Genomic DNA, 13,095 nt, shown 5'->3' with positions numbered 1-13,095 from the left:
CTCAGCTCTGTCTGTTAAAGCCTATTAAATTTCAGATGGGTACTCACTAGTTGGTGATGAACAGGGATAGCTTTAACATAACATGGGAAACTATGGGTGTAAAGAGTTCCACAAAGACAAAAGACATGATATGTAGAATCTAGGTGATATGCTCCAGGCAGACACACATTGTTCTGTAAGTACCAGAGTGAAACTGCTGACTACCAAAGTCATGAGCTGGAATGCTTTAAAAGGGCAGAACCATAGATGTAAATCCTGACTTGGTTCATGCTAGATTAATGTGAATATGCATTCTCTTTGCCAATAGAAATTGTTTCAGAGAGATTTTTGAGACTGGTTTTTGTACTTTCTGTAAATATGAAAATGTAAAGCTGTGATGTCTGTTGCCATGTTTAATGGAACCCAAAAGAATAGTGCATTGGAAGGTTTGTTTGCATCTTCTTGATTAGTCAGACTGTCCTTTTGGGCATGCTTCTGTGTGTATGCTTAACACCAGAAGGGGGAAATTAGCTAAAAATATTTTGCTCAACACTGCAGAAATTCTGCAGGAAAAGGTACTTAATATCTTATTGGTCTTGTGCTGAGGGCAAGTCCTCTTGCAGGGTCTACAGAATCTTCAACAGGCTACTTTGACCTGTTGAGACCCCTGCGTAAAGCTATGTATTTTATTTTATTTTATTTTGATAAAAGGTTGGATTACAAGGTATACAACATTGTATTAATTACAGTAAAATTGCATTCTTAGAAAACCCGAGCTGCTTCTTTTTAAATTATTACAAATGCAGAAATAGCTTACTGTTGTGGATAGTACTGTGCAGTGAATGGAGAAATAAAGATTTCAGCACCACATGTTTACAAAACTGAATGAGACATTTATTCTTGTTGTGTTTCGTAAGACCTATCTAGTGTGCATATAGTGTTTTAAGAAAAAAGCAAAGCATACTCCTCTTTCATTATGACTTCAGGGAAAATTCAAGCTTCAATCCATTTGGGATTGGCAATCCATGGTTTTTGCAGAACTTTCCTCCATCTTCACATTTCAGTTGAATTGTATTTCTTTTATATTAATTATCAAATGTAATTACTATTTAAACTTAAAAGATCTTATTTTTAGAAACCCTTTTTGTTGCTTTTCTGTGCCTTCAAGTCATTTCTGACTTAGGACAACCCGAAGGTGAACCTGTCATGGGATTTTCTTGGCAAGATTTGTTCAGAGGCTGAAAAAATGTGACTTGCCCAATAATCTGCATATAATTGGAAAAAATGCATACTTTTGAAACATTTTATGACATGATTCTTCTAAGGATGGTGATTTGCCTAAAATGAAAGTGGCTGAATCTGGGTCTTAGTCAAATGTTTTCACCAAATCATATAAATGAATCTCAAACAACTAAAATAACTGCTAGCCACCAGATGCCATTTGAGATAAGATGGTCTTCAGTCCTTCAACCTGAAATTGAGTACATACCTGGAAGTAAATCCCAGTGAACACAATTGTTAACTTTTGAACTGATATGAATAGGTTTTAATCTCCTCTTAAAATTTTACAGTAGAGAAAACTGTAACGATCCCCCAGCAAGTCCACTGGAGGAAAAACCATATAATATGAATCCATGCAGATTGTGTTACTTTGTTTTGTCATTCCAAGAGGAAAAGGTATTGACTACAAAATAAAGTGCCATTTCAAAATAACATCCAGTCCACTCGTTTCATAGGCATAGTCATATCTTTTTCTTCCACTGTGGTTTCATTTGGGAACACTGCCAAAAGGATCAGGAAGAGCTTTCAGACTGGAAATTGGTATATATGGTTTTAAGCTTTCACTGGAGAACTGGCAATTCATCTTTCAGATAATCATCATGTGTTAACTTTGGACACCTTGCTGTAACTTTTTGCTACACGATAGGCCAGGCCTCAATGAATAATTTACAGTGATGGCAGCATTCTTCATCCAGTGAAGTCTTTATCAGCTACAGTGGGTTTTCAAAGTTTGTTATTAATTTCATGTCAAATCTTCATTCCATGATAACTTTGGCAACATTTTATCATTAACATTAATAAAAGATACTGTTTTTCCGTGAACAGAAAATCTGTATCTTTTTCAGAATGATGTGTTTAAGAAATATATGGATTGTTCACGGAGTGTAGCTATTAATCTATTTTAGAAGACCTGGCACTCACTGCTGCTTGCATAGCAAGGATATGAGGGTTAAACTAAACATTACTTTCAACATGTAGCCTGCACCTGTTGTCTGTCTCTTTTACTTCAGCTAATAACATGTAGCTAATGGGTCACATGTGGCCACCCTTTCTTCATTTTGTGGTCCCAGAATCCTGCAAAAAATTAAAAATAATGAACAAAAACCCATTGAAAATGGAAATGTACACACCTGGACCTTCAGAAAACAAATCACACTGCATCCACAGCTTGTTTTGCCCAAACAGATAGAATAATAACATGTGTGTGTGTGTGTGTGTGTGTGTGTGTGTGTGTTATTTTGAAGGTAGACTTTTGTACCCTTTTTGGTGCCAGAGACTTGTAGCTGGTTCCAGGTGGAACTTGTGATCAGAACTTTTCTCTCCCTATTTTAGTTCATATTAAAAGCCCTGGTTCTGACCCAGATAAGATTTTGGTTATGTTGCCTTCCTCTTCTTTTTTCTGTCCAAACTAGAAATACCACATTTCCCAACTTCTCCTCAGGAAAATCTACTTATGCTCAGGAGAGGTAATGTCGTCGTCGTCATCATCATCATCATCATCATCATCATCATCATCATTTATATCCTACTCTTTCCCCAGAACTGGGACCTAGAGCAGCTCACAATATTAAAAGAACAGTACCATATAAAATAGAATTGAATTGTTACAATATTAAAATAGATTGCTTATTAAAAGAATAAAATATAGTTAAAAAGATAAAACTGTTTAAAACACTTAAAATGATCACCCCAAGCCAGTCCTTGAAAAAATTCTATTTTAAAAGCCTGTCTGCATAAGTAAGTAATGAGTACCCAGTTTGTTGGTGACAATTAGCTTACAGTTGTAAACCGTTTAGAGACTGCTTAGGCAGTATGAAGTATTATATAAATGAAGCTGCTATTGTTATTGCTATTAACCTGCCAGTGGAAGGACAACAAAGAAGGGGCCATTCTGGCCTCCCTTGGAAGGGAGTTCCAGAGTCTAGGGACAGCCATAGAAAAGGGCCTCTCTCATGTCCCCACCAACTGTGCCTGTGAGGCGGTGAGACTGGAACAAGGACTTCTCCTGAGGATTTCAGTGCCCAGGCTGGCTCATAGAGGGAGATGATCTGCCAAATAGCCTGGACCTGAGCCATATAGGGCTTTACAGGTCATAACCAAGACTTTGAATTGTGTCTAGAAACAAATTGGCAGCCAGTGGAGCTGTTTCAACAAGGGCATTGAAGTTTTCGAACACTCTTCAAAGGCAGCTCCATATAGAGTGTGATGCAGTAGTCCAAACAGGATGTAATTAAGGCATGTACCACTGAGGCCAGATCTGGCATTTCAAAGAATGGACACAGTTGATGTACAAGATTTAAATGTACAGAATCACTCCAGGTCACTTTGAGCCTGGGCCTCCAGGTTCAAAGCTGAGTCCAGGAGTACCTACAGACTGTGAACCTGCATCTTTAGGGGGAGTGTACCACCATCTAACTCAGGCTGGATCCCTATTCCCTGATCTGCCTTTCAATTGACCAGGAGTACCTCTGTTTGTCTGGATTAAGTTTCAACTTGTTTGCCCTAATCTAGTCCATTACTGATGACAGACACTGGTTTAGGACCAGGGCAGCCTCCTTGGATTGAGGTGGAAACGAGTAGTAGAGTTGGGTGTGATCTGTATATTGATGGCACCACACCCCAAAATTCAGGAAATACCCATTCTTTATCTGAATTTATGTATGTGGCTTAAGGGAAGCTCTTATTTCTTGTGGTTTTTATACCACTTCTTAAAAAAGAATCTCTCTGTCTTCCCTTTCCCTCCACTCCCTTTTCTTCTAAGCAATCCTTGAACTTCAGATTGTTGCTTTCACTGTAAATTTTGTATACACTTTGATTCTTGTACAATAAAATCTCCCTTTGGGTAGTTCTATGTGGATGTGGATTACAGGTTCCAGGTGTTGTTGTTTTTTTGTTTGTTTGTTTGTTTGTTTTGAGATCCAGTATTGCCTGTGTGCCAGTCAAGAGGGTGTTCTGGAGTACCAGCAAGCACACTGGTACAGCTGTGCCAGACGTTCCATCTCCTGAAATCTAGAATAGGATCTCAGCTAGTTCAAAGCAGAAAACTAATATCTGACTCAATGGCACTTCTGAAAGTTGCAGAAAAGATTTCCACCAGACATGCAAATGATGCACAAAAATCTTCTGCTTAAGAATTATCAAACAATCTGAAAGACTATGGTGGTACATAGTCAAGAGAACTGAGGGCCAATTAATATTTTATCTCTGTTGCTTTACAGGAAACTTCAGCTTCCATCCACTAGTCATGATACATGGCTGGGTATTCTTATTTTGTGTCACTTTATAGAATACAGTGGGGAGGTAGTTAGTGAATTAGATTCAAAAGTAAATACAAGTTCCAAAGGTGATGTGGTGGTGGTATTATGTGACATCTAAATATTGTATGTTCCTCAGTGAAGCTTTTCTGGAAATGGGATTTCACTTTTCAAATATAGATAACAATATATTCCTGTTGGATATGCAAAGGGTGTGCTGGATGTTATCTATTGCATGTAGGGGCAGGAAGATCAGTTCAGCAGAGACTTGTTGATTGCCTGTGGTAGGTATGTGTAAGGAAATCAGGGGGAAGGAGGGCTGGTGGGCCTGCTGAGACGCCCTTATAATAAATAATAAATAATAATAAAAATTTTATTTGTATACCGCCCTTCCAATGATCAGGGCGGTGAACAACAGGTTAATAGTACAGTACAATACAATACATATTAAAATACAGTACACTACACAACACTACTAAAAACAATACTAAACCCCAGCAGCCAGCAGCCATTGCTGTCGGAGGGGGGAGGACTAGCTGGAACTTGATTCAGGGAATGCTAATTGGAATAGGAAGGTTTTTAACTCCCTCCTGAACTGGGCCAGGGAGGTGGCCGAGCGGAGCTCTATGGGCAGCGTATTCCAGAGGGCTGGGGCGGCGATGGAATATGACCTCCTCGTTGTGGAGGCTAGTCTAGCCCCTGGAACCCTCAGTAGTTGCTGCCCAGATGTTCTGAGGGTGCGGGGCGGAATGTATGGAGAGAGGCGGTTCTCCAGGTATCCTGGGCCCAAGCCATATAGGGCTTTATAGGTTATTACCAACACCTTGTATTGTGCCCGGAAGCGAATGGGCAGCCAGTGCAGATCTTTAAGTACAGGTGTAATATGACTGGCCCTGGAAGTGCCAGTGACCAGTCTGGCTGCCATATTCTGTACCATTGTAGCTTCCGGGTGTGGTACAAGGGTTGCCCCATGTAGAGCGCATTGCAGAAATCCAATTGAGAGGTTACCAGAGCGTGTACCACCGTTTCAAGGTCCCTATGATGACTCGGTATTCTTGAAATTCCAGGATCCATGGTTTGATTGCAATTGGCTGTTCTTATCCTACTCTGGCAGTTGAAAACCTGTTTGAAAGTCTTCCTCCTGTACTCCTCCCCACCCTCTGATCCTCTTATCTCTACTTGTTCTGTGTATTTTCATATGTGGATTCCAATTTCATTCAGATGCTATTTTCTGTGAGTGCTGTTTGGCAGCCATTTTCTCTAAGGTTAGTTTTCCTTCATCCCTTGTCTCAGTCCCTTGTTTCACATCCAAATCCCCCTGAACCCAGTTGTGCTGTTTCCTCTTTGTATTTTTAAGGTGGTATTATCTTCAGATTAAGTTATTGTATTCATGTGTGGCATATCCCTAACTGAACCCAGCTCCTGCTAGAGACTTTGCTTTTTTTATCCACTCTTTCATTTCTTCATTCCTAGAAGTAGAAAAGAACTGCTTCCCTTCCCTGAACAGTCTGCTGTCACTTATGTTTGATGCTGCTCAAACTGTTTCTTCATCTCAAAATTGTGTTTTAAAATACTATATTTCATTCTTTCTGCAGAAGGGACTTTTGCATGCTGAAGTGTGGTATGAGAGTCAGTTTTGGTTCATGTGGTACCTTTTTTTTATCAGCTTCTGACAGAAATATTCCCTGTGCCTTCAAAGCATTGACTGTGTCCTCCCCTTTCTCATTGCAGAATGTCTATTACACAGGCAGCCAGCAGATCCATGTGGGTATCCTAAGCCCTACCATTGATGACGATGATAACAGATGCCTGGTGGATGTCAATAGCCGGCCCAGGCTAATTGAATGCAGTTATGCCAAAGCCAAAAGGATGAAGCTTTACTGGCAATTTACTCAGGTAATTTCCACGTCCTCTACCACCACAACCCCCTGCCAAAAATGAAATGAATAGTTTCAAGCAACATTCCATCTCCAACTGCCACTGAAATATGATCTAAAGATGTGCTTCTTTGCAAAGCATCAGAAAGGCTTGGCCTAGTTCATCTGGAGGGGAGAAATCTCTAGGGGAATTCAGTCACTCACATAATGAGGTGGGAGAGTGAGACCACACTTACTGGCATTGCGCACTCCATCAGAGCTGCCTGGTCCTGCCATGTCTTAGATGGCGTAGTCCTGAACCCTCCTCTTTGTCTGTGTAGGTTCTTCATGTAATTCAAAACTTTGTACAAAGGGGTTCTTATTCAGTAGGAAACCTAGAGCAGGCTCAGTGCTACAGACCTTCACTGTACCTATGCCTGGAAGGTGGCAATGGGGACCTTGGAGAAAGGGTGGGACCAACAAACAGGGCCATGCTCACCCTCTGCTCATGTGATTGGAAAGTTGTCATGTGGGAACAATATTTATCATGTGGGAACATTCTTCTTTGCCGCTTACTGATCACCTCTGAGAATCGAATAAGGAAGAGCTCATGAATGAGGTGATAATACTTTGCCTCTCAACTATAAAACTTATGCCTCTCAGTTATAAAACTTCAGGTTACAGGTGAGTACTAACCTGCAAAGAGGAATGTTCCCACATGATGCAAGATCCCTACCCACCTAATACATAAAGGTTAGCCATCTGGCTGCTCCAGAGATAGGGATGTGTCAGATATTTTTCATTCTGTGTGTGGTATCCCTTTTGAATTTTTAATATCAACTTTACATCATGTTTCCCTGAGAGTACTGATGCAGGCTTTAAAATAAAATTTAAAAATCCTTCCTGAAAGCGTTCCATTTTCCAAACATCCACACAGAGAAAGCCCTGAAGACAAGAAGATGACGCTTCTTCCTTTGTCTCCTGATGATAAATTAAGAGGCAAGGGAATAATTAAAGCCATGCTGTTCAGAAAGAATTGTTTTCTTAATACCCAGTGTGATTAAAGTGTTGTTGTTTCAGAACACATAATGTGACGAAAGTAGGTTTGCAAGCTACAAGCTGCAAGTAAACTAATGAGACTAATCAAGGATTCAGAAAGAAATGTGTACATTGCATTGTGTCGGCTTCCTTTTAAACTAGTAAAAGGAGTACATCTCCCGAGAGAAAAAGGTTGGAAAGCTATTTGTAAGAATTGGCAATTGATCATGTTTTCCCTTTATCACATTCTGGAAATGTAGTCTACCTTATTTTGTGATTGGTGATGTCTTACTTAAGCCACCCTATTTACTTGAATGCACCACTCAAGTAAACAGAAGGCCATTACGCCCACCCTGAAACTGAGAGTAATTACAACAGTGTAAGTAAGATTACAATGGAGTAAACAATGTAAGAGTTTGAAAGTTGTATGAAAAAGATGTTTTACCAAAGACAGTCTTAATGTTATTAAGACCATATCTCCCAATATGAACCTGCCAGAGTCCTAAGATCTACCAAGGAAGGCTTTCTCTCAGTCTCACTAGCATCCCAGGTCTCATTTGGTGAGGACACAGGAGAGACTTCTCAGTGGCTGCTCCCATCTTCTGGAATTCCCTCCCACGGCAGACGAGGCTGGCCCTCTCCCTGCTTTCCTTTCATCGGTAGCAAAGGCCTTTTTGTTTAAGCAGGCTTTGCTTGTGTCTGTGATGTGTGTTTTATTTGTTTATTAATATGTTAAATGATTTTATATTATTAATGTGCAGTTTTTTACTGTTTTTATTTATTTATTTCCTTTTTTAAATTGACTGTCATTGGAAGGGTCTCATTTTGGGAGAAAGGTGGCTAAATAAATAAATAATACAGCAATATTTTTTTCTTAAACTTTTTTTAAATCCCCACTTTTAAAAAACTTTTTTAAAATTTGTATGTCCCTTCCCCCCCCCCCCAAAAAAAAGCAGGAATCTCACATTGAATAGGATTAACATTAGAACAACTATGTAGCCCAACTATGGTCAAAGTATGGTCTGTTGGCTGCATGTAACCCTTAGGACCCCAAGGAGAGGGCCCTGAACCCCCTCCTCCAGCTCCAAACTCTAAAAAATTTTTTTTTAAAAAATTGCACCAAATTTCCTGTGATTTTTCACTTGAAAACCAGCCAAAAAACATCAATGCTGGCTGTAAATGTTGTGGATTATCTCCTTCAGCCCCCCACAAAGCCCCTCCATTCCCTAGCCTTCTTAAAAATAAAAAGAATAGTGTCCAGTAGTCACACTGCATCACTTTCTCTGTACAGTGCACCTTGCAAACAGGATGCATGGGGAAATGATTGAATTGCTCCATTGGAACTATATTCTCATCAGTTAAGACAAAAGAAGCAAACTTCAGGAAACATTGCCTTCACTCTCAAGAGGTGAACACATCTTTTTTTCCCCAATACACAGTCCAAAGCAAGAGAACCAATGTGGCATAGTGGTTTGAGTACTTGACAACATCTTTAAAGACCAGGGTTCGTTCCCAGCTTGCCTATGAAATCCATTGGGTGACCTTGGACAAGTCAGTCACACTCTCTCAGACTTGGGGAAGGCAATGACAAACATCCTCTGAACAAATCTTGCAGAGAAAACTCTATGATATGGTCTCCTTTGGGTCGCCAGAAGTTGGAAATGACTTGAAGACACGCAACAACAATCCAAAGAGATATGCTTTTCAACACTTTCTGAAACATTTGCCTTCACACACATATACACTGTAATCATGCATTTTCATGGTAAAAAAGATTGATAAGAGATTAGACTGGGATAGGGATAATTCAAATGGATTTGATGTATATGTGGTGACTCCATGTCTACATTTTTAAAAAGGCATGATGCTCAAAGATTATTAAGCTGTGCTTCCTTTCAATAGAGAAACCAGTATGCAAATGCCCTAAAAGTGATTGTCAAGGTAGAAATTTCACAGCACTCCTTATTCATTTCCCTATGTTGCTAATGCTGCTTAGTAGTTATCAAAGGGTTCCCCTGAGCATAATTGTTTCCTGTCGGGATGCACCATAGAGAAAGGTCTAAATGTTAACTAAACTCAGCAAAATCACAAAAGCAACATTTAATGCTGTGGAAACATGTTACAGCTGCTAAGTAACCAGGCAAATCCTACACTTGTCATAAATAATGTTAAAAAATCTTTTTTTTCACCATCTTTCTCCGTGCTCCATAATTTTTCCCCTGAAATGGTCTGTCAGGTTGAAATATTGTGCATCATTCCTTTTTTTTAAACAGCACAACATAAATGGGAAGTTGGAGTAGAAACTGGGAGGTAAAATAGTACAAGAGAAGCAGGGAGGCAGAATATAAGATTTTGGGGTTTTTTTCTATTATTTATTTATTTATTTATTTATTTATTTATTTATTTATATATATTGTCCCGCCTCTCCCAAATGGATTGAGGTGGGATTACAACCCATGAAATACATACAAGAACACATCAATAAAATACAATAAAAATAATTACATTAAAACTAGCTCATCGTCATACAGCAACATGATACAATTATACAGTGATCAGAAAGTGGAACAGTATTTCTTACACAAGGTCAGGTGGGTAAGCTCACCAGAAAAGATCCGTCTTAAGTGCCCTATTGAAGGCTTCCAAGGAGGCAATAAGACGGATCTCTTCTGGGAGACTATTCCATAATTTTGGAGCAGCTGCAATGAAAGCTGTTTGGGAAGTCATTGCAAATCTGGTTGGTTGATGTTCTAATAGATTCTTCCCAGTTGCTCTGAGAATGCAGGGCGGATTATGTAGGGAGAGGCGTTCCTGCAAGTAACTTGGACCCAAGCTATGTAGGGCTTTAAAGGTAATGACCAAGACCTTGTATTGCACCCGGAAGCTAATTGGCAGCCAGTGAAGAGATTTTAAAACAGGTGTTATGTCATCAGACCTGGATGAACTGGTGACCAATCTGGCTGCCGCATTTTAAACCAATTGAAGCTTCCAAACTTGGTACAAGAGTAGCCCCATGTAGAGCGCGTTACAGAAATCAAGACGAGGGATTACCAATGCATGTACTACTGCTTCAAGGTCCTTTCAGTCCAGGTAGGCACGCAGTTGGCGTATCAACCGAAGTTGGTACCAAGCACTCCTGGCCGTCTCTACCACTTGAGATGATAATTGTAGAGAGAAATCCAGGAGTACTCTCAAACTGCAAACTTCGTCCTTTATGGGAAGTGTGACCCCTCCAGAACTGGTAGACAGATCTCCTTCCCCAGTCTTGGAGTTTCTGTTGCAAGTACCTCTGTTTTCTCTGGACTCAGCTTCAGTTTGTTTTCCCTCATCCAGCCCATTACTGACCCAAGGCAGGCATCCAGAGGAGAGATGCCATTCTTAGTCACTGATGCAGTCGGGGACATACAGAAGTAGATTTGGGTGTCATCAGCATACTGATAACACTGTTCCCCATGTCTCCAGATGATCTCACCTAGCGGCTTCATGTAAATGTTAAACAGCATGAGTGATAGGATGGCACCCTGAGGGAGCCCAGATGTCAGCTCTCTTTTTGAGGAGCAGCTGTCCCCCAGCATCACCATCTGCAATATGCCCGAGAGGTAGGAATGGAGCCACTGGAGTGCAGTGCCCCCAATAGGTAACTCCCTCAGGTGTTCCAGAAGGATAGCTTGGTTTATGGTATCGAAGGAAACTGAGATGTTCAAGAGCACCAACAGGGTCACACTTCCCCTGTTGATACCCAGACGGAGATCATCGACTAAGGCGATGATCTCAACTCCGTATCCCGCACTGAAGCCGGTTTGAAATGGGTCCAGATAATCGGCTTCCTCCAAGACAGATTGGAGTTCTAATGCAACTGTCCTCTTGATCACCTTGCCCAAGAATGGTAGAAGGGAGAGCTGTCTATAGTTATTTCTCACCAGGAGTTCTAGGGAGTGTTTTTTCAAGAGGGGTTTAACTACCGTTTGTTTTAGTTGTTCTGGAAATTTTCCCTTCCTAAAATCATAGAATCGTAGAGTTGGAAGAGACCACTAGGGCCATCCAGTTCAACCTCCTACCATGCAGGAACTCTCAATCAACGCATACCCAACAGATGTCCATCCAGCCTCTGTTTAAAGACCTCCAAGGAAGGAGACTCCACAACACTCTGAGGGAGTGTGTTCCACTGTCGAACAGCCCTTACTGTCAAAAAGTTCCTCCTAATGTTGAGGTGGAATCTCTTTTCCTGCAGCTTGCATCCATTGTTCTGGGTCCTGTTCTCTGGAGCCGCAGAAAACAAGCTTGTTCCCTCCTCAATATGACATCCTTTCAAATATTTAAACAGGGCTATCATATCACCTCTTAACCTTCTCTTCTCCAGGCTAAACATCCCCAGCATCCTAAGTCATTCCTTATAGGACATGGTTTCCAGACCCCTTCACCATTTTAGTCACCCTCATTTGGACACGCTCCAGTTTCTCAACATCCTTTTTAAATTGTGGTGCCCAGAACTGGACACAACATTCCAGGTGAGGCCTAACCAAAGAAGAATACAGTGGCACTATTACTTCTCTTGATCTAGACACTATACTTTTATTGATGCAGCTTAAAATTGCATAGGCCCTTTTAGCTGCTGGATCACACTGTTGACTCATGTTCAACCTGTGATCTACTTGGACTCCTAGATCCCTTTCACATGTAGTCTCGTTCAGCCAGGTGTCGTCCATCCTATATCTGTGCATTTCATTTTTCCACCCTAAGTGCAGTACCTTACATTTCTCTGTGTTGGATTTCATTTTGTTAGCTTTGGCTCAGCTTTCTAGTCTATTCAGGTTGTTTTGAATTTTGATCCTGTCCTCTGGAGTATTAGCTATTCCTCCTAATTTGGTGTCATCTGCAAACTTGATAGGTATGCCCCCAATTCTGTCATCCAAGTAATTGATAAAGATGTTGAATAGCACTGAGCCCCCGGCAGACCCCTGTGGAACCCCACTGGTCACTTCTCTCCAGGATGAAAAGGAGCCATTGTTGAGCACCCTTTGGGTTTGGCCAGTCAACCAATTACAAATCCATCTAACAGTTACCTTGTCTAGCCTACATTTTACAAACTTGTTTGCAAGAAGGTCATGAGAAACTTTGTCAAAGGCCTCACTGAAATCAAGATATACTATTTCCACAGCATTCTCTTCATCCACCAAGCTGGTAATTTTATCAAAGAAAGAGAAGATTTGTCTGGCATGACTTGTTTCTCTGAAACCCATGTTGTCTTCGTGATTATGGAATTGCCTTCTAGATGTTCACAGACTCTCTGTTTAATGATGCATTAAAAGTTGCATTAATTATAGCTCTTAACATAGTGTTTACTGCATCACCTCCCTGGGCAGTCAACCATGACGGGCAAGGATCGAGGGGGCAGCTTGCCCACTTCATAGGTATTTACAAACTCAAAATGATCCAGTTTAACACAGTCCATGAAGTCATTGGACAGCTCTCTTACTGTTTCTGTTCTAATGTCCACGTCCAGGTCAGTTCTTATCTGAGAGATTTTATCTGCGAAAAAGTCATTAAATGCATCACAGCAGGCCTTAGTTGACTCCAAAAGAAGGTTCCGGGCTGGAGGCAGCATAGTTAGCTCATTAACCACCCTGAACAGCTCTGCTGGACGAGACCTTGCAGATGCAATGCGTGCAGCATAGAAAGAATCCTTT

At 40.8% G+C, this 13,095-nt stretch overlaps 1 protein-coding gene across 2 annotated transcripts in view; it reads left to right on the top strand.

The window, feature by feature from the left end:
* Window positions 1–13,095, top strand: part of GALNT18 (polypeptide N-acetylgalactosaminyltransferase 18) — a 407,674-nt gene that overhangs the window by 377,701 nt on the left and 16,878 nt on the right. For both annotated transcript variants that reach the window (XM_089521185.1, XM_089521184.1), the window contains exon 10: window positions 6,246–6,410. In XM_089521185.1, coding sequence (XP_089377311.1) covers window positions 6,246–6,410 — 165 coding nt within the window. The remainder of the gene's footprint in view (window positions 1–6,245; window positions 6,411–13,095) is intronic.

This window comes from Sceloporus occidentalis, unplaced genomic scaffold (genome assembly GCF_023333645.1).
Source record: "Sceloporus occidentalis isolate IW3139 unplaced genomic scaffold, rSceOcc1.0.p SCAF_4, whole genome shotgun sequence".
NCBI lineage: Eukaryota > Metazoa > Chordata > Lepidosauria > Squamata > Phrynosomatidae > Sceloporus > Sceloporus occidentalis.
Note: the sequence above shows the minus strand (reverse complement) of the source record. Positions and strands in the feature narration are given on the sequence as shown.